Genomic DNA, 20,838 nt, shown 5'->3' with positions numbered 1-20,838 from the left:
TGCACAACCGGATTAAAGTGTAGATAAGGCTTTATTCAGGAACAAACATACTTGATAGTGAGGAGGAGAGACAGAGATAGGGCGAAAACGCATGGTCACTTTATCCTCCTTTAATCCCTGTTTTAGCCTTTAATCTGTACAGCCAATCGGAAGCCCTGCTGGACAAACACCCCACCTAGCCCCTGCCACTTTCTAAAAACACTTGGCGGGCATCAGAAAAGGTGTCATCTGGTACCATGGTGCCCACCGGCACCTTCTTGTGGACTCCTGAGCTACCTGTGAGATCACAGCATACAAGTTAAGCGTGGCATAGGGGTTAAGAGCGGTGGTTTGGAGCAGTGGAGTCTGATCTGGAGAACAGGGTTTGATTCCCCACTCGTCCACATGAGCGGCGGACGCTAATCTGGTGAACTGGCTTTGTTTCTAGCTGGGTGACCTTGAACTAGTCACACTCCCTCAGCCCCACCTACCTCACATGGTGTCTGTGGAGGGGAGGGGAAGGGAAGGGGATTGTAAACTGGTTTGAGTCTCCCTTAAGTGGTAGAGAAAGTTGGCATATAAAAACCAACTCTTCTTGAATGGGTGCACCAGGCAAGGCTTTGTTTTGTGGTGTGTTTCTGACAGGGTTTGTACTTATGAGGCATATTTGAATGGGTTTGGGGGAGGGTATAGGAGAGATACGTCATAAAGGGTCATATGCCAGGATTATCCTGTAAATTAACCTCTCCTTTCTCCCTTTCCCAGAACGAAGAGGGACACGAAGAGGAGTCGGAAGACGACTTTGAGGAGATGAACCTCTCGCTCCTGTCGGCCCGCAATTTCCCACGCAAGGCCAGCCAGACCAGCATTTTCCTGCAAGAGTGGGACATCCCTTTCGAGCAGCTGGAGATTGGCGAGCTGATTGGCAACGGCCGCTTCGGGCAGGTGTTTCACGGCCGCTGGCACGGCGAAGTGGCCATCCGCCTCATTGACATTGAGCGGGACAATGAGGACCAACTTAAGGCCTTCAAGCGGGAAGTGATGGCCTACCGGCAGACGCGGCACGAGAACGTGGTGCTGTTCATGGGCGCTTGCATGAGCCCTCCCCACCTCGCCATCATCACCAGGTAAGCCGCAGGTTTGACTACCGCCTTCCCCTCCCGCCAGATGGGGGCAGTTTTGAGCGGATGGACAGCAGGAAAAGTAAAGGTTTCCAAGCTAGGTGACCTCTGGCGGTTGGAAACCACATGCATAATCAGGACAAAACCTCGAAGTCGTCGGAGGGGTGACCACGAGGGAAACAGCCATGCATGGTTTGGTGGTGGCCGCTGATTTAAATGAATGCTAACCCCTCTATGGTTATGCGTAGGGTTGCCAACCTCCAGGTAGTAGCAGGAGATCTCCTGCTTTTACAACTGATCTCCAGCCGATAGAGATCAGATCACCTGGCGAAAATGGCCGCCTTTGGCAATTGGATTCTATGGCATTGAAATCCCTCCCTTCCCCAAACCCTGCCCTCCTCAGGCTCCGTCCCAAAAACCTCCCACTGGTTGTGAAGAGGGACCTGGCAACCCTAGTTATGCAGGGCAGAACTTTGAATATACCATACCCAGGCAGGACCTGTCCTTGCTCTTCTAGCTCTATTGATTCATTAGCTCATGTCCTCTTGGAATGCCGCTTTTATGAGGAACTTCGATCATGTTATATCTCTCCCCTTTTAACATATAAATCTAATACCTCTGTCTCTGGCACAATGCCTTTTTTATTACGCGACAGGGATCCCAAGGCTACGTTGTCAGGGGCAAGATTTGTTTCAGTCCTTATATCCCTCAAACATTAGATTTACGCTGCTCAAGATCAATGGATCAAGGAGCTTCTAAGGGATAAAGGAAAAGATTTAAATGGCTTTTAACGGGGTTTAGAAAAATCCATGAAGGATAGAGTGTCGCTGAATACCAGGTAGTCATGACAGAAGGGAAGGCCCTAATCATCACTCCCTTCTTGTATAAATGAAGTAAATAAATAAAATAAACCCTGCCTGTCTCTCCAGGGCATCCTAAAGTGGCTTACATTATTCTCAATTTTATCCTTAACAACAATCTTCTGAGGTAGGCTAGCCTGAGAATGGGCAATTGCCCACAGTGGCATCTTGTGAGTACTCAGTGACATCTGGCCAGCCACTGTTGGATACAGGAGGGTAGCCCGGGTTAGATTTTAAGTGCGTTCCAGCAGGGTTGTTGTTGTGCTCGTGGTAATTGCAGTGGTGCCTTTAGATTTAGTGCAGCCCAAGGAAAAAGCCATATAGTGCTATCACAGGTACTGTTTTTACCAACCTTGAATGGCTTTCCTTGGCTCATCCGATGTTCTGTGCTGTGTTGCAGCAGCAGAAAGAAGCAAGAAGGACAGAAGCTTTATATATATATATATATATATATATATATATATATATATATATATATATATATATATATATATATATGTAGAATCCACCTCAAGAGTGGTAATGACATGAAGATGATAAATATGTAAAATACATAATGTGCCAAACTGTATTCAAGTGTTTGGCTTTTAGAAAGGATGTGATTTAAAAGTAGGCTTGCCAGCCTCCAGAAGGGGCCTGGAGATCTCAGCTTATCTCCAGACTACACGGATTAGTTCCTCTGGAGAACATGGCTGCTTTGGAAGGGTGGACTCTATGGCATTATATTCTACTGAGGTCCCTCCCCAGACCCCGACCTTCCCAGGCTGTGCCCCCAAATCTCCAGGAATTTCTCGACCCAGGGTCGTCAACACTTCTTTAAAGTATACGCTTGACGATTCTTCTGGTGTTCATAGTAATTAGAGTGAAGCTAGTGGAAGTATGCGAGTTCCTTTGTGTCAGTGGTTTAGATGGGGGGGGGGGAACCAGGGCCCTGCAGAACCTTAATGGGTTCTGCAGGGCATGCAAGACTGAGCTATTCCACCAGGCTTATGGTTGAGGCCAGCTATGGTTCCTTTTCTTATAAATGCTGGCCTCCCTAACTTACATTTCTGCCCACCCTTTTTTGCTACCATTAGGGGGATTTTATCCATCTGCTCGCCCAGCTGTGACTGCATGGTACACTTGGGGGAAGCACCATCAGACATTTTGTCCTTTTTTAAATTTTATTTTATAGGGCTTTTAAATTGATGCTTTAAGGGTTTTTATTCTGTTTACTTTATTTTATCTTAATCTATTGTGCAAGCAGCCCAGAGCCCGGTCTTGGCAGGGGAGGGTGGGATAGAAACTTAATAAAATTAATAAATTGACAACAACAACAATAATAATTTTCCTTGCATTCACCTACAAGGCTGCCATCCCCACCACCAACACTGGAGGGCTTTTTACATTGGTAATTGACAAATTATTTATAGCACAGTAACGTTTAATGACCTTTTGTTAAAATCTACTACTTCCCTGCTTGCTTGCTTTAAAAGAAAGGTAAGTGTATACCCCTTTTGTTGAATAGTTATAAGTGGAAATGTGGAGGCTGAGGCAAGAAATGTTCAGAGAAAATGCTGTGAATGCCTCTGCATTTGCAGCACCAAGAGCTACACGGGGAACTGTTGCCACGCAGAAACAGCCCAAGCGGTTTCTCTCTTCCCTGTACTTTTCATCTCTCAAGAAGAGAAGCAGCAGGTGGGGGTGGGGGATAGTCCTTAATACAAAATTGGCTTTGTATAAAAACTGATGTTCTGCATGAGATGTTTCCCGCAAGGTGAGTGTGATTGGAATTTCCGGGGGTGGGGGAATCTTCAGAATGCCTAATAGATTTCCCCTTGGGGAATCAACGGTGTGGGCACTTAGCATTAATCTCAATTAGTTTTCAAGAACAGGAGATGGGATGCTGAGTTGCACTCAGTGGTCTGAATATGCTACAGAAGAGGGGGCAGGAAACTGCCGTCTGAGGTGGCCCCGCCACTCTGCATCGCGCCTTCTCCTTAGCGGCCTTTGGTGGCAGCGAAAATAGGTAGACATAACAAACATTACCTCAGAACACTCCAGAGAGGTGCCTTTACAGGTGTTACATATCAAGGGTCTCAGAAAGAGCAAAAACTTTACAGTTTGTGAGTCCATTCCTTCACAATGTGCATCTAGGGTCACACGAGGAGGAGGAGTTGGTTTTTTATATGCTGATTCGGCTTACAATCTCCTTCCCCTCCTCTCCCCACAACAGACACCTTGTGAAGTAGGAGATGCTGAGAGAGCTGGAAGAGAACTGTGACTAGCCCAAGGTCACCCAGCTGGCTTCATGTGGAGGAGTGGGGAAACTAATCCAGTTCGCCAGATTAGACTCTGCCGCTCATGTGGAGGAGTGGGGAATCAAACCCGGTTCTCCAGATTAGAGTCCTCCGTTCTTAACCACTGGTTGTTTTTTAGATTTTACCCCAGCAGCTCCTGATATCAAGTCTCTTCATTACCTTTAGCACATTAAAAAAAATCTCTATTTCTAAAAACGAGTTTAGAAATCTTCTATTTCTAAAAACGAGTTTACGTCTAGGGTCGTAAAAGTAACTTTTAAAAAGTCAGGTTGCTCTTTTAGATTTATCTGCTGGGAGCTTCTTGCCATGCTCAAAATGATAGCATCCCTCTCTCTCTCCCTCTCTCTCTCCCCAAAGTGTCAACAACTTTCCGTGCAATTGCGTTGATCAAACAATCATAAAAGGAAGTGTGGTGTTTAAACACCGAACCACTTTGATGAAATATTAAACACCGCCGTTTTCCTTGTGCTTGTTAAACTGGCCCTCAGGCAATATGGAGGCTGCCCTACATCCTGTTCCGCTCGCTTCCCGTCCTCTTCATGTCACTAACGATGCTCCTCTTTCTACAAAGTTGCCAGCCTCCCAGCAGCTGGTTTCAGGGAAGCTGTCCTTAATTAAGGCTCGTTAGTTTCAGGTATGTCTTGTGATCGCCCATTTAATGATGGCGGCGCCAAAGGAATACCGGGAGACACAGGCCCGTTTCTTCTTGGTGGCTTATCAAGACTGCCGAAGATGAAAAAGTGTGTTTTCTGTGTTCTTCCCTCATGGCAAGGAAAACATGTCTTAATGACATGGAAATCATTTTATGAGATACACCCTACGTTAGCAAAGGGAGGACTTTTCTGCAACCGGCTCATAAAAATCTCCCGGAAAGGACTTCAATAACGTCTCCTCCAAACTTTATTTGACTAATTGCGTTGATGATAACTTTTGTTGGAGTTGGTCTTGAGCTTGTGTGTACGAGGCTGAGTTGAAATTTCACTGGGTTTCGTTTTTAATGGGGGGGAAATTCTGAGGGGACTGGAAGGACCGTGGCTCAGTGGTAGAGCATCTGCTTGGCATGAAGAAGATCCCAGGTTCAATCCCAGGCATCTCCAGTTAAAGGCAAGTAGGTGACATGAAAGACCCCTGCCTGAGACCCTGGAGAGCCACTGCCAGTCTGAGTAGACAATACTGACTTTGATGGACCAAGGGTCTGATTCAGTATAAGGCAGCTTCATGTAGAATGTAACCTCTACACTTTTTGAAATGTCTTGCTCCTGTTGCTGTCCTTCTCAGCAAAATGACTTTGGTGCCATTTTTTGTGTGTGTGTGTTTTTAAATAGGGTTCACTTTGCTGACTTTGTAATCCACCCAAGCCTTATGCGCAACCATTGCAGAGATGTCATAACACCATGTAGCCAGCTGTATTTGGCTACACAACAATACCACAACACCAAACTAGAGTGAAAATGCTGCTTCCTGATCTCATTTTCTGAATGGGAGAATATACGGGGGGGATGGACACTCATTCAGAAAACAGGCCTCCTCCATTTCACCTCAGTGTTAATGCATAGCACTAAAACGAGTGGGGTTCAGGCCACAGATTTCAGCCCCTCTCGTCTTGACATAAACAGAACTAGTTTTGACCCTTGAAGTCGTAATAAATGGCTTGGGGCGTCTATAGTTTTCAGATTACCCCTCTCCAGCCTCCCACTTTCATTCTTGAAGTCAGCAAAGAGCAGCCTCTTCATTAAGAACATAAGAAAGGCCATGCTGGATCAGACCAAGGTCCATCATTTCCAGCAGTCTGTTCACACAGTGGCCAACCAGGGGCTTCTAGGAAGCCCCCAAACAAGACAAACTGCAGCAGCATTATCCTGCCTTTGTTCCACGGCACCTAATGTAATAGGTATGCCCCTCTGATCCTGGAGAGAATAGGTATGCATCAGGACCAGTATCAATAAGAACATAAGAAAGGCCATGCTGGATCAGACCAAGGTCCATCAAGTCCAGCAGTCTGCTCACACAGTGACCAACCAGGTGCCTCTAGGAAGCCCACGAACAAGACAGCTGCAGCAGCATTGTCCTGCCTGTGTTCCACAGCACCTAATATAATAGGCATGCTCCTCTGATCCTGGAGAGAATAGGTATGCATCATGACTAGCATCCATTTTCACTAAGAGCCATGAATACCCCTCTCTTCCATGAACAGGTCCACTCCCCTCTTCAAGCCTTCCAAGTTGGCAGCCAACACCACATCCTGGGGCAGGGAGTTCCATAATTTAACTATGGGTGAAAACACATGGTCGCTTTATCTTCCTTTAATCCCTGTTTTAGCTAGGATCGCACATTAGGCGAAACGATCCTGGCTGAATCCTGGCTGAAACAGGGATTAAAGGAGGATAAAGCGACCATGCGTTTTCGCCCTATGTGTTGTGTGAAGAAATACTTCCTTTTATCTGGTTTGAATCTCTCCCCCTCCAGCTTCAGCAGATGACCCCACTTTCTAGTATTGTCAGAGAGGGAGAAAATGCCTCTGTGTCCTGAATGTACAGCAAATGCCACATACATAACCCATTTGCTAGGTTTTCGATGGGCAGGGAGAAAACTCAAACGCGGGATCACCTACCTCCATTTTGAAGTAGTATGGTCCACAAAGTCTTTGTACTTTTTCTGAATGTGTAGAGTGGCCCAGGGAAACTCAAACTGACATCCATAAGTATGGAGGGGGAGGTTGGGCCAGAAGTATGTTAGTGCCATATTTATCTTCCCCAACATTCTTGGAGGACAGATCAGTAGATAAGCACAGGAGAGAATGAGGTAAAGATGAGATCACTCCCCACAGGCAACTCTGGGCATTTTGTTGATGTGGGATTCCTGCCCTGATGTGCCAGAGAAACAATGTGCAAGAGTCATTTGGTAATCAGTACCATTTGTCGATACACTATCTAAATACTGTTGTGGAATACATGAAGCTGCCTTATGCTGAATCAAACCCCTGGCCGATCAAGGTCAGTCTTGTTTGCTCTGACTGCCAGCAGCTCTCCAGGGTCTTAGGCAGAGGTCTTTGACATCTATTATTGGATCCTTTTAAATGGAGATATCAGGGATGGAACCGGGGACCTTAGGCTGAAAAGCAGGCGCTCTGCCACTGAGCCACAGCTTCTATCAGCTGTGCTGGGCTATTATTCTAAGCTTTGGTTTGATTTGGCCACTAACCACGAATGCCACTTATTCAGCAACCCACCAATCTCTTCAGCAGCTTGCGCAGACCCACCTGCAGGAGGGGAAGATTTCGGGAAGTAGGAGCAGAAAACAATAGTATCAGCAACTCAAAATATAGGGTGATTCATACCCACCTCTCGCGGGGGCAGGAGCTTGTGATCAAAACATGGGGCCCAATGAAAGGCAGCAATTCGGCATTTTTCACGAAACCTCTTTTCCCCATCCTCCTAGCTGGCTGTGATGTCCCTGACCTGCCGTGCTTTGTAAATGCACCCCATTTTTTTTTTAGGCTGGATTGCCACCTTCTCTGTACATCTGTTGCTTCCCCCCCCCTGCACTTTCTGCCATGTTCTTCCTTTAATAACATTTAAAGTAATGAAGCTCATAAATCATATAATAAATAGCTATTGACTTCCGTCTGGGGTGTGGATCAGGATTGATTGACCTGTGGGAATACTGCTTTCCTCAATCAATAAGGGACCATGAAGGGGAATAAATCTTGATAGAGACTGACAAGGGGGAAAAAGTCAATATGCTTATTAATACATACATTAAATGAGTGCACATCTTCCTCTGGGGAGATGCCATTTCATTCTGACAGCTCACAAGGACGGGGGTGGGGGGTGTAGGGAAAAGTGATTGGACTGGAGATGCCTGAAAGTTTAGCTGGCAACACTCTCAAACTTGGCGGAATTTCTTTTAACATCCCGTGGTTGTGGCTGGAAAAAGACTGGAGGCTTGTGGGACTGGCCAGGCCTTCTAGACTTGCCCAGACTGGGGTTTTTGCCTTTCTGTCTCCAAGGTCTCAGGCAGATAGCTGTCTTTCTCAACACCTGCTATCTGAGCCCTTTCAACTGGAGATGCCAGGGAATATACCTGGGACCTTCTGCATGCAACATATGTGGAAATCAGATTGTCTTCAGAAAAAGGATCTCTAGGACAAGATACTAGGTTTTTGCCATGGGGAAAAACATTTTTGGCTGCAGATAGGGCTGCCAGGTCCCTCTTCATCACCAGCGGGAGGTTTTGGGGATGGAGAGGGTTGCCAACCTCCAGGTACTTAATCAAAGAAGTGGTTACTAGTGCTTAAACAGGGAGTATGGATTCAAAAACCAAGCACAAGTAAAAACAAGCCAATTTGAAGGCAATTACATATCACAACTGGGTTATGGTGATAGAAAATATATTATGAGGAAAAGACCTCAGAGAGACAACCGCAGTTGATGAGAACAAAAGGACAAGGGTCCAAAATGTACAATAAATAAAGAACGCAAAGCGTTAAGAAGTACAAAAGGCGTTAGACGCTCACAAGTCAAAAAGTCCATACATGGAACAAAAAGCAACGGAGCAAGAATATTGCGCAATGGGCTTCCGGTAAATTCCCATTTCATAGATATTTTTTCAAGCTTTAAATTCTTCCGTGTGCTTGTAGCTTCTGAAAAATAAGATGTATAACTAGAGACCATACATAAACGTTGTGAAACAATATACATCTTACATTACTCACAATGCAATTATACAAAGTTAAAGTAGAAACATACAATTCAGAAGTCAAAGGAGTGTATCTTCCTAATATGTATGGGTGGCTGGATAAGACGTCTAAAAAAAGGAATGCTTTACGCCATTTTAAGTTTCACTGACTCCACAGCTCCAGGATGGGGGAGGGTAAGAATTGGGTTGCCAACTCAATTCCTGGAGATTTGGGTGGAGGCTGGGAAGGGTGTATTGGGGAAAAGCTGTGGCTCAGTGGTAGAGACTCTGCTTGGCATGCAGAAGGTCTCAGGTTCAATCCTCGGCACCTCCAGTTAAAGGGACAAGGCAAGGGGGTTATGTGAAAGACCTCTGCCTGAGACCCTGGAGAGCCGCTGCCCGTCTGAGTAGATGATACTGACTTTGATGGACCTTATACTGGACTTTAATGGACCCTATACTGATTCAGTATAAGGCAGCTTCATGTGTTCATGTGTTCAAGGGGTTGTTGTAGGGAGGAGAAAGTGAGGAAGATCGGTGGGCCTTGCACCAATGGATTCATTATCCCATATGATGTTGGAGTGCCCCCAATATAATTCCTGTCGCAATCAATTATTACCCCTGTCTCAATAAAATTACCTGCCACCATAACAAAAGATAAAACAGCCCCCTTTTTGCTGGCAGATGGAGACCCAAGAACAACATTGACTACCCGCCGTATTTTCCTTAAAGAAATAAAGGCTTCCCATTTTATTGCTCAAGACCTTTTGGTCAAGGGAGCTTGAAAGAAGGAAAGAAAGCACCAATGGATTGCTTGATCCAGTCCACAGCCTCGAACCTCTGGGAGGGACTTTGGCTCAGTTTCTAGAGCATCTGCTTGGTATGCAAAAGGTCCCAGGTTCAATCCCCAGGCATCTCCAGTTAAAGGGACTAGACAAGTAGGTGATGTGAAAGGCCTCTGCCTGAGACCCTGGAGAGCCGCTGCCAGTCTGAGTAGACAATACTGACTTTGATGGACCAAGGGTCTGATTCAGTACAAGGCAGCTTCATGTGTTCAACATCTGAAGTTTCCCAGACTCGGGACCTTCCTTGGCAACCTCATCCAGTGCTACCGAGGGTAATGCCCCCTGTCACCTTCAATTTGGTGATCTTGTGGTTGTAATGGTAAAAGTTGCGGGGTGAAGCATAACCATCTTATAACTACTAGTATTTCTTCTTCTCCCCACCCACCCGTTGCCAAGGGCATCTTTTTAATCAGAAAGGTTTGTCTCTTCAAATGAAGGAAGGGGTTTTTTTTGTCCACTCCAACAACTTTTCCGTTGCTGCTTCCTGGAGTTCGAAAGATCAGTCAGCACACAGAGCAGAGAATATATTAAGGAGCCTTCGAAGGCAAGGAAAGGGTCAAACATTGCCAGGCCTTGCCAAGCCAATTACAAATGCAATCTGTTCAAAGGAAAGCAAACGGGCAACTGGTTGTTCTGTCTTGACTTGATTTCCACTCTGGGTGGGAGGAGATAAACTAAGGTGGCCGTAGCCGGTTGCCTCGGTTGTTGTCGATGTTTTTTTCTCAAGTGAAATGGGGGGGAGGACTGTCCGCCTCTAACAGCCCCCTCGGAATGGAAGAGGCAGCTTCCCATCAAAATGCATTGAATTTGCGTCTCCTAAATAGCTTGTCCCCGCGAACGGGACTGTGGCCACTTGGTGCCGAAAGTCAATCTCTCCCTGCCCCCTGCCTGCTCTTCGAGTCGGAAGCATTCCTGGACTTATCTGGCGTGCCAGCTGTGGAGGGCTCCCGTCAAGAAAATCCTGCCATTGAAATAATATCCATCATGGTTGCGCTTTTCGCCGAGCAGAGCTAAGCAAAGCGTGGAGATAGAGATGGAAGGACAGGAAGACTTAATCTTTTGGAGCCGTCTTCTTTCTGTACTCCAATTTCCCTGCAAAGGCACCTCCACAGAAAAAACCCCAGAAAGCATACAAGGGTAACAATCCTTCCTTCACACCTTGAATCGGACATACATTTCTGTCTCTTGTGGGTGGAAATATTTACATTGGACTTTAAATCAGTTGGGATTTTGTTGTTTGGGGTCCAGCAGGTGGAAGATATTCTAGGCTTCTGTTTAGGGTTGTCAGCCAGCAGGTACTAGCTGGGGATCTCCTGCTATTACAACTGATCTCTAGCTGATAGAGAGCAATTCACCTGGAGATAGGGTTGCCAACCTCCAGGGGGTGGCTGGAGATCTCCCACTATTACAACTGATCTGCAGGTGACAGAAATTAATTCCCCTGGAAAAAATGGCTGCTTTGACCATTGGACTCTATGGCATTGAAGCCCCTCCCCAAACCCTACGAAGAGGGACCTGGCAACCCTACTTCTGTTAGATCATAGTGGCCTAACTTTAGTCTGTTCTTCTAGAATCTGCATTGTCCACTAGTGTCTATTTACTTCACAGCAAAAGGGATGCATAGTCAGGGCCTTATTTATTTTCTCTTCCCTTCCTCGGTTTATGCTTACAACTACACTGTGATGTGGTTTAGAGAGAACATGACTGCCCCGTGGTCACCACTTCATGCAGAGTGGAAATTTGAATCTGGGTTTTCAAGAGTCTAGCTTAAGCCAGTTACTGCTATCCCCCTCCGATAGCTCTACTGTAATGTGCTTTACCGTGAAGACTGTCCGGATGTTTCTGTGAACTCAAAATGCTTCTGCCCATCTTTTGGCTGGTATTAAGCTGAGGGGGTGTCATGAGTCAGCCTGCAGAGACCTCCTCTGACGAAGGGGAACTAGAAGCCAGAACAAAGGGACATCCTCAGGCAGAAGTGCCACAGGAACAACCACAGGACCTACAGCCTTCCAGAATAGAGGATCAGCCAAAGTCAGGAGATGACTCACCATGCCTGCAGCTTGCCAGCTCAAGGACTCCAGTTGGACCTGACACCTTGCAACATGCAGTGTCTCCAGAGGCCTCACCAAGGCCACTGGAGCAGAGAAGAAGACAGGTCCGTCTGGCAATGCAACAGAGACGGCAGAGTGCTAGACTGAAGGCTTTACAGAGGAACCTCCTCAGCAGCAGTGCTGAAGAAGAGCAGGGCTGAAGCACCACCTGTGAACTCAGCCTAATCAGCATCAGCTGGCTCTGCTACAGCAGCAGGGGAAGGGATTTAAGCCATCAGTTAGGCTTGGCTGTTGTGCAAGCAACTTGTCACCAACCTTCTTGTGTACCGGCCTTGTTCCCCTGCTATACTTTGGATTCCTGGTATCCTGATTTCTTGGACTGCCTTTGACTAACGCCTCCGACTTCCCTTGCCTGTACTGAGATTTTGGACTCTGCCTGAACTTGTATGACCTTGGACTGTTCCCCAGACTATGCTTCCAGCCCTCGCTCCTTGCCTGCACCACGACTGGGGGTACAAAGCTCCTATGTTACAACAACTCTACTTCTTGTCCATGTCTGGCCCCCCAAAAAAATCGGATGCTCATGACCTGTTGGTCCACAAGCATAGAGAACAGAAATAAAGGAGAAAAAACGAATCATAGAATCATAGAGTTGGAAGGGACCATCAGGGTTATCTGGTCCAACCCCCTGCACAATGCAGGAATTTCACAACTACCTCCCCCACACACACCCCAATGATCCCTACTCCATGCCCAGAAGATGGCCAAGATGCCCTTCCTCTCATGAACTGCTTAAGTTCATAGAATCAGCATTGCTGACAGATGGCCATCTAGCCATCAGAAGAACACATCAGAAGAACCTTCCAGAGTGGTGAACTCTGATCTGGAGCACCAGGTTTGATTCCCCACTCCTCCACATGAGCGGCAGATGCTAATCAGGTGAACTGGGTTTGTTTCCCCACATGAAGCCAGCTGGGTGACCTTGGGCTAGTCACAGTTCTATTAAGAGCTCTCTCAGCCTCACCTACCTCACAGGGTGTCTGTTGTGGGGAGGGGAAGGTGATTGTAAGCCAGTTTGATTCTTCTTTAAGTGGTAGAGAAAGCCAGCATATAAAAACCAACTCTTCTTCTCTTCCTTCTCCTCCTCCTTCACTTTGGCCAGCATCCAATTTTACACAGTGGCCAATCAGATGCCCTCCAAAGCCTATAACTATATGCTAGGCATGGTGGATAATACAGGCCTGTCTTTGTTGCCCTTCCCCTGCATCCGGTGTAGGGATACTATCAGATTTCACAGCCGCACTGCTTTGATTTGAAAATTCCAGTTTCTCACGTGGGCTGTCCCCGCTTGGCACGAATTTGCAGTCATTCTTTTTCCGCCAACAATACTAATGAGATTCAACAGAAATGTTACTGTTAAAATTAACACCTGCTTTTGAGTCCTAGGACTTCATTCCACCAAGTCTTCCTGGTCAAAGAAAGGCTTTTCTCCATCGGAGGAAGCCTCTCTTTATCAGAAAAAAAGTCATTCTTGCCCATAGCCACTGTCTGGAATTCCAGAAGCAAAGCGGGATCAAGGTACATCCCAAAGTTGGAATCCTTGATTCTTCAAGGAAAGTGCAATCTCATCCAGAGCAGGCATTTCCCTAATCAGTCAGCCTCAAAAGGGGGTCGGAATATTTGTCTGCTTTGTGCTTGCTTTCAAAAATCTTTTCACCCCCCCCCCCCCCAAATTCACTTATGTTCCTGTTTAGCAGTTGGTACAAACTTTGCTTTCATGGCTGGTTTTTTGCAACTGAATTCCAAAGAAGAGAAGAATGTCTTTAATGGATTAGAAGGCAGCAAAGCTTTACAGCAGGAATTGCATTTAAGCTTTAAAAAGAACCAACACACACACACAAATACACGCACAGAGGGGGGGGTCCTGCACTTAGAAGCCCCCCTTTCCCTAATAATCTGGCACTGAAATAATTGATGACTGCTCCGGCTCCCTACAAGGCTTCATATGTTCATATGACCCCTTTACCATGCATTTTGCCATCCATCTGTACCTGATACTTGTTAAAATTCCACTCATCATTTGACAGGATGAATCAGGTTGTCAAGCCACTCTGCATATATAATCAATCATACGCCAAGACAGTTTGGTATCTGCATGATCTCAGTAACAGATGGGGCAGCAGGAGGAAAACCTTCAGAAAGTTAAGTCCGAGTCCAAACCTACGTAGCCTAAGTTCTTTCAGTTAGCTTAAAGGAGGACTTGATTCCCATTATGTTTGGCTTTAGTATGGACAAAATACTTATTTTAGAGAATCGTGTGTTTGGTAGAGATCCTGCCCTCCTTGCCAGGAGGACTACTTAACCCTACTTAGTGGAGGGGCTGTGGCTTAGTGGTAGAGCTTAGTGGCTTAGTGGTAGAGCATCTGCTTGGCATGCAGAAGGCCCTCCAGAGTAACTGGTTGTCCACTTTGTGAGACAGGATCGCTGGACTAGGTGTACCACTGTTCCAACCCCTTTTTACGTTCTCATGTGAGACGAAAGACCTCTGCCTGAGATCCTGGAGAGCTGCTGCCAGTCTGAGTAGACAATACTGATCTTGATGGACCAGTGGTCTGATTCAGCGTGAGGCAGCTTCACGTGTTCATGTGACTTTGAGTACGGAGTTGCAGGCTTACATCCCCAAAGTAAACCTTCAAAAATTAAAATACAGATGTTTTGTGGAACCTTCCCAAATACTCGGGTTATTTTCTGAGGCTCTGCTCCATTTCAAACAGGGCCTTCTCAGTGGCAGCACCAAAATTGTGGAACTGTCCTCCCAAGGGTATTCTTCTGTACGAATATCATTCAGGATGATAGAGACAATTGGTTCGTTTTGACCAGTCTCCGTTAAACTTATTATTGGCGACTTAAATTGTTGGTGTTTTTTTGTTTGGCTGGGTCAATTTGTATACTGATGCTATGATTCTTAAATTATATATTGTATTATTCTATACTGCCATAAGTCACTTTAGGGCCCTGCTAGGTTGAAAGGGCTGGTCATGAATATTTCAAATAAATAAATAATTGAAGTTTCTCTTCCTAAAGTATTAATAGCATTGTTACATGGCTCCTTGCTTCCTCGAGCAGCAAGAAGTACCAAGGGGCAAGCACGGCTGGGTTTTCTCTCCTTTGGATTTGAACAATGGAGACTGTTCTGGTGTGTTTGCAACCTTTGCTTCACTTGCAAATATACAAGCAGAGCCTAAGTGGAAACACTTTGATAAGCAGCCAGACCTGCCTGCATCTAGTTCCCAGGAAGCAACTTGTGCTGTTCAAAGGCTGCATCCCATTTTCCAGATAAATCCGGTTGGGAAATCCAAGCTTTTGGTCTCTGTCTCCCATTCTCCTCCCCTTCCCTTAGAAGGCTGTCACCTTCTTCACGCTCTGATGGATCACTCATTCCAAATACTAAAGAGAGAGAGAGACCCAGATATCGGGAGATGATCTCCTGTGATTAGCCTCCACTGGTAAAAAAACAATCAGCTAACCTTCCCAGCCTGTTAGGGCTGGTTCACATATTACAAAGTCCTTGTGTTTGCCAGGCATGTTTGTATCAGATACACACTGGGGGTTCCGAAAGTAGTCTCAAAGCAGCTTACAATCGCCTTCCCTTCCCCTCCCTACAACAGGCACCTTGTGAGGTAGGTGAGGCTGAGAGAACTCTGAGAGAACTGAGACTGGCCCAAGGTCACCCAGCAGGCTTCATGTGGAGGAGCAGGGAATTGAACCTGGTTCTCCAGATTAGAGTCTGCCGCTCTTAACCACTACACCGCACTGTCTCTCTCTATAACAGAAGTAGGCATGTGATAAGAGTCCCATGAAGTGCCCTGTCCTCTGTCACCCTTTTCCTTTTATCTTACCGTTCTCCTGTCCTCAGTAAACCCAGTGTGATGTCATAAGGCAGCGCGATGCAGTGGTTAGAGAGTTGAGTGAGGAACTGAGAGAGACCCAGGTTCAGATCCCCACTCTGCCATAGAAGCTGCCTGGGAAACCTGGAACCAGTCGCACACTCGCAGCCTAACCCCCACCTCACAGGGTTGTTAGGATGAGAGGAACTGAGAGAGACCCAGGTTCAGATCCCCACTCTGCCATAGAAGCTGCCTGGGAAACCTGGAACCAGTCGCACACTTGCAGCCTAACCCCCACCTCACAGGGTTGTTAGGATGACAGAGACAGGGGGAGTCCTGCGTTGGTTGTCCTGAGCTCATTGCATGAAGCGTGAGTTCAAACTGTATTGATGGGGTAAGACCGTTTTTATTTTCCCTTTGATTTTTGCCCCACTGCTGCTGATTTCTGGAAATCCGTCTTGTCTTTTGCAAGCCTCCGTGAGCACGGATTAGAGTGGATTACCACACGTGGCCGATTAAAAAGAGTTCTGCCTCTTTTAACATAAGAACATAAGCAAGGCCATGCTGGATCAGACCAAGGTCCATCAAGTCCAGCAGTCTGTTCACACAGTGGCCAACCAGGAGCTTCTAGGAAGCCCGCAAACACGACTTCAGTAGCATTATCCTGCCTGTGTGCCACAGCACCTAATATAACAGGCATGCTCCTCTGATCCTGGAGAGAATAGGTATGCATCATGACTAGTATCCATTTTGACTAGTAGCCATGGATAGCCCTCTCCTCCATGAACATGTCCACTCCCCTCTTAAAGCCATCCAAGTTGACAGCCATCACCACATCCTGGGGCAGGGAGTTCCACAATTTAACTACGCAATTAAAAAAAAAATTAAAAACACCTCTCTTTAAAATTGCCATGTTGCGCTTGCTCTCTTTGCCCCAAATTGGAAACTGTCAGTAGGCCATTCCTTCAGCCTTCTGCCCTTGCTCCTGCACAAATCAAGTCTGGCTTAATTCGTTTTTCTGCTGCCTTCAGCTCAGGTAGACGAAAGGACTCCCCCCCCCCCCAAGCAATCAGGGATTGTGCTTGCTTGGCTGAGCAACATTCGGATTCATTTGGAATCCCCCAAAGCCTCTGTAACAGGCCATTCCCCAGTAAGTGGGGTGTTTTGCAGATTGCTATAATCATCTATAAAACGAGAGAGAGATTTCAATAAATTCCAGAAGGTTGTTGATAGTCCTTGAGTCCTTCAGAAGCAGTGGTACTGATAGGAAAGTAATGTTGTTTGCTCCAGCGTGCAGCCTTTCTTAAGCAGGTGTTAATGGATGGCAGGGAACTGAGTTTCTGTTTAGACATTAGGAAGAATTTTCTAAGTTAGAGCGGTTCCTCAGTGGAACAGGCTTCCTCGGGAGGTGGTAAGTGCTCCTTCCGCAGAAGTTTTTAAGCAGAGATTAGATGGCCATCTATCAGCAGTGCTGATTCTATGACCTTAGGCAGATCATGAGAGGGAGTAGAAAAGAGCAAGAGTCCAGTAGCACCTTAAAGACTAACAAAAATATTTTCTGGCAGGGTATGAGCTTTCGTGAGCCACAGCTCACTTCTTCAGATACAGCTAGAATGTGAATCCATCTGTCTTTAAGTAGAGGAGAGTGAATTCAGACAAGCATTAGTATGTAAATGTTAACAGTATGTAAATGTGAATTATCTTCATGAGAGGGAGGGCATCTTGGCCATCTTCTGGGCATGGAGTAGGGGTCACTGGGGGTGTGGGGGGGAGGTAGCTGTGGATTTCCTGCATTGTGAAGGGTTGGACTAGATGACCCTGGTGATCCCTTCCAACTCTGATTCTATGAGTACTGGGGATGAGTATGTGGGACCTGGGCTCAAGGGTTTAGCCCTGGTGGGGTTATGATCCAGGAGGAAGCCTGGCCCCTTCCTCTCTAACAACATAGGAAGGTGCCTTATGCTAAATCAGACCACTACCCGTTTAACTCGCTGTTTTCTAGAGAAAAGTCTTTCCCAACACCTGCTAATTGAGATCCTTTAACTGCATGTGCCAGATTCAGATTTATCATTATGGCATATGCCAATAAAACAACAATACATAGATTTAGGTTAAAAGCAATAAACACTTAACTGTATCAAAAACAGAACAGTTTCTATCTTAAAACAAAACATTAATTGTAACACTTTAAGGTTGGGAACTATTAACTGTACTCAACCTTGTAAGGTGGACTTTGATCACTATCGAACAAAATTTAGCTTTAACCTCAGAGTTTCCTTCCCATAAAAGGTTATTAATTATTTCTTCTTCGGATCTGACTGCAGTTTTACTAAGGAGGGAACTGCATGTGCCAGGAATTGGATCGAGGGCCTAGGCTCTGATATAATGCCCCCCCCTCTCTTGCCAAGAGAGAGAATCTAAATTTCAAAGTGAAATGTGTATTTCTATAGGCAAGTGTTGCTAGTTTTCCCACCCTCAGAATGGCTCCTTTCACTGCAAAAAAAATACCTTGTTGCTAGGGTTGCCAGCTCCAGTTTGGGATATTCCTGGAGATCTGGTGGTGGCACCTGGGGACCTCAGTCGGGTATAATTCCATAGAGTCCATCCTCCAAAGAAATAAGAACATAAGAAAGGCCCTGCTGGATCAGACCAAGGCCCATCAAGTCCAGCAGTCTGTTCACACAGTGGCCAGCCAGGTGCCTTTAGGAAGCCACAAACAAGACGAGTGCAGCAGCACCGTCCTGCCTGTGTTCCACCGCACCCAAGATAATAGGCATGCTCCTCTGATACTAGAGAGAATAGGTATGCAGCATGACCAGTATCCATTCTAACTATAACCATGAATACCCCTCTCCTCCATGAATATGCCCACTCTCTGATTATGAATATGTCCACTCTCTGATCTCTGTGGTCTGATTATTTGTCATTCTGGGAGGTTTCCATGCCAAAACTGGGTGCAACCCTAATAATATCGGTTGGTTCCCTTTTGGAGATCAGAGCATGGGAGCGCTTAACTGCATTTTCTTAGCGTTTGCTTTTTTAACAAATGTACCACTGGTGCAGGCAAAGAGTCATTCCTGCTGCCGTGGATCAGATCCCCGGGGGTGGGGGGAGGGAGAGAGATCCTGCACCCCCAAGGTGCTTCAGCAAGCTCTCGGCAGTGTCTGTCTTCTCTCTTTTCAGACTCTTAACTGCTGCTTCTTCACACACAGCTGCTCCTCCCTTCGGCCAATGAGATGGGTCACTTGCTCCAAGCCCTCACGTCTGCTTGGACGGAACCATTTCCTCACAATTAAGGCCCATTGAAGAGAGATTGACAGCTGTGGGGGGGGGGGGAGAGAAACATTCCCATTCCTTTTGCCGTAGAGTCTCCCAAAGGAACGTCACATCATTTGCTGTAAATTCGCAACAAGTATCTTGAACTGCTGGTGTAGGATTTGGGCTGTCTGGATGTCTTGCAGTGCGTTCCTGAGCCTCCAGGGCAAAAGCCCTTAGGAGGCCAGGATGGCGCCGCGCTGGCGTCCGGGGCCCTTGCGCCAGCGTCCAGGCACCCAACGCCAGCGTAAGCGGCCCATATGCCGTCAGGAAGGCCCGTATGCTGGTTGTGGGCCACTGCTGCAGCAGCGCCAGCCTGGGACACCAACGGAGACTTCCAATGGTGTCCGAATGCCGGCAAAGACTGTGCACCGGCGTCCTGGGAGGCGTTCCCAGGGCGTTACAGCGCCAGACTGGGGGCGGAGCCGCCTTTAGGCAACCTCCAAAGCCGTTTCGACCTGGGAACACCCCTTTTATTTTTGCCTATGAGGGTTGCACTGATTTTTTGTGCCGGGAGGAGGTTTCGGCGGAGCCAGGAGGAGGTTTAGGCAGCTGCGTTGCCTCCTAAGCCTGGCGCAGGCATTCCACTCAGGAATGCACTGTAAGAGTAAAATATGTCTCTCTGGGGGTGGGGAAATCTTTTGCAAATCTGACAAACATTTTTGTCCTGTCTTGGTATACCTGTGGATTAGACACGCCATATTCAGGGGGCAGCGAAGCGTCAACAAGAGCCTGTTTGGCAAATGCGCGCTCCTCGTCGGTTATGGATGGGCCATTTACGAAGGCGTAGATTGTGCAGGTGCTTCTAATTGGCACATTTAATGGTGCCGAGACCCTGTGCAGGGTGCTTATCTGACACGGTGCAGTTCCACGCGGGCTGCCAAGGCTGGGGTTACGGCTTACAGATGCAAATATCCATTGATAAGCAGAGCGTGCCGGAGTGAATGATATCAATCACGCACTACTCCAGGAGTGAATGAGGCAGCGTTATCTTATAAAGGGAAGTTTATTTTACTTGCACAGATAGACCTCTTAACCTTGAGAATCTTTGCAGTCTTGAATCAATACCCCAGCACAGCATGTTTCTGTGGGAAGCAGAGGCGTTTTGTACCATCCTCGCCTCCTTGAGGTCTCTTCTTTGGCACTTGTGGCATTGAAGAAACCGAAAAGACGTAACGCAGTTAAGAAAGACCTTGAAAAGATCCTGCAGGTGGGTTCTCAATAGCCTCAGGTGCTGTAAGGGAACGGCAAATATGATTTGCTATGGTTATGCATGAGGTTCTTCCCTCTTTGACAGCTCTAGTGTACACCACCCATCGCTTCGCAACAGGTTGCTCATCAGCCCAATGAAGAGCACTTGAAAAAGATGACTCCACAGGTCTCTTGTCTCTTTGCTTCCCAAAGGGGGCAACAAACTTTGGTGCTGGCTGTTGCAGCCTTTCTTTGCAGTATTGTTTCTTGGGTGAAACCAAGAGTAGTGGCTCGGTGGCCAAGTCCATGCTTTGTGTGGTCAAAGGTTCCAGTCCCTGGAATCTCCAGTACAAAGATCTCAGGAAGTAGGTTTTAGGAACGGATCCCAGGATCCTTTAGAGGCATAGCCTATCAGGGTACACAGCAGGGAGGTAGATGGTCCAACAGTTTGCGGTGTTGAAAGTCTGCTTCGTATGCTGATGTATGTTCAAAGCTTTCCTGATGCAGTGATGATCTTCTGCATGGGCATAATGTACTGTTGTAGCCCACTCTTTAAAAGATGACATGGCTAGAGCATTTGGTGCATTACAGAGCATCCCAAACCCCGCCCTC

General features: G+C 46.7%; 1 protein-coding gene across 2 annotated transcripts in view; it reads left to right on the top strand.

Moving 5' to 3' along the window:
• Positions 1-20,838, top strand: part of KSR2 (kinase suppressor of ras 2) — a 251,485-nt gene that overhangs the window by 179,791 nt on the left and 50,856 nt on the right. For both annotated transcript variants that reach the window (XM_056859782.1, XM_056859783.1), the window contains exon 14: positions 745-1,106. In XM_056859782.1, coding sequence (XP_056715760.1) covers positions 745-1,106 — 362 coding nt within the window. The remainder of the gene's footprint in view (positions 1-744; positions 1,107-20,838) is intronic.

This window comes from Euleptes europaea, chromosome 13, assembly GCF_029931775.1.
Source record: "Euleptes europaea isolate rEulEur1 chromosome 13, rEulEur1.hap1, whole genome shotgun sequence".
Taxonomy (NCBI): Eukaryota; Metazoa; Chordata; class Lepidosauria; order Squamata; family Sphaerodactylidae; genus Euleptes; species Euleptes europaea.
This window is presented reverse-complemented; position numbering and strand designations above follow the sequence as displayed.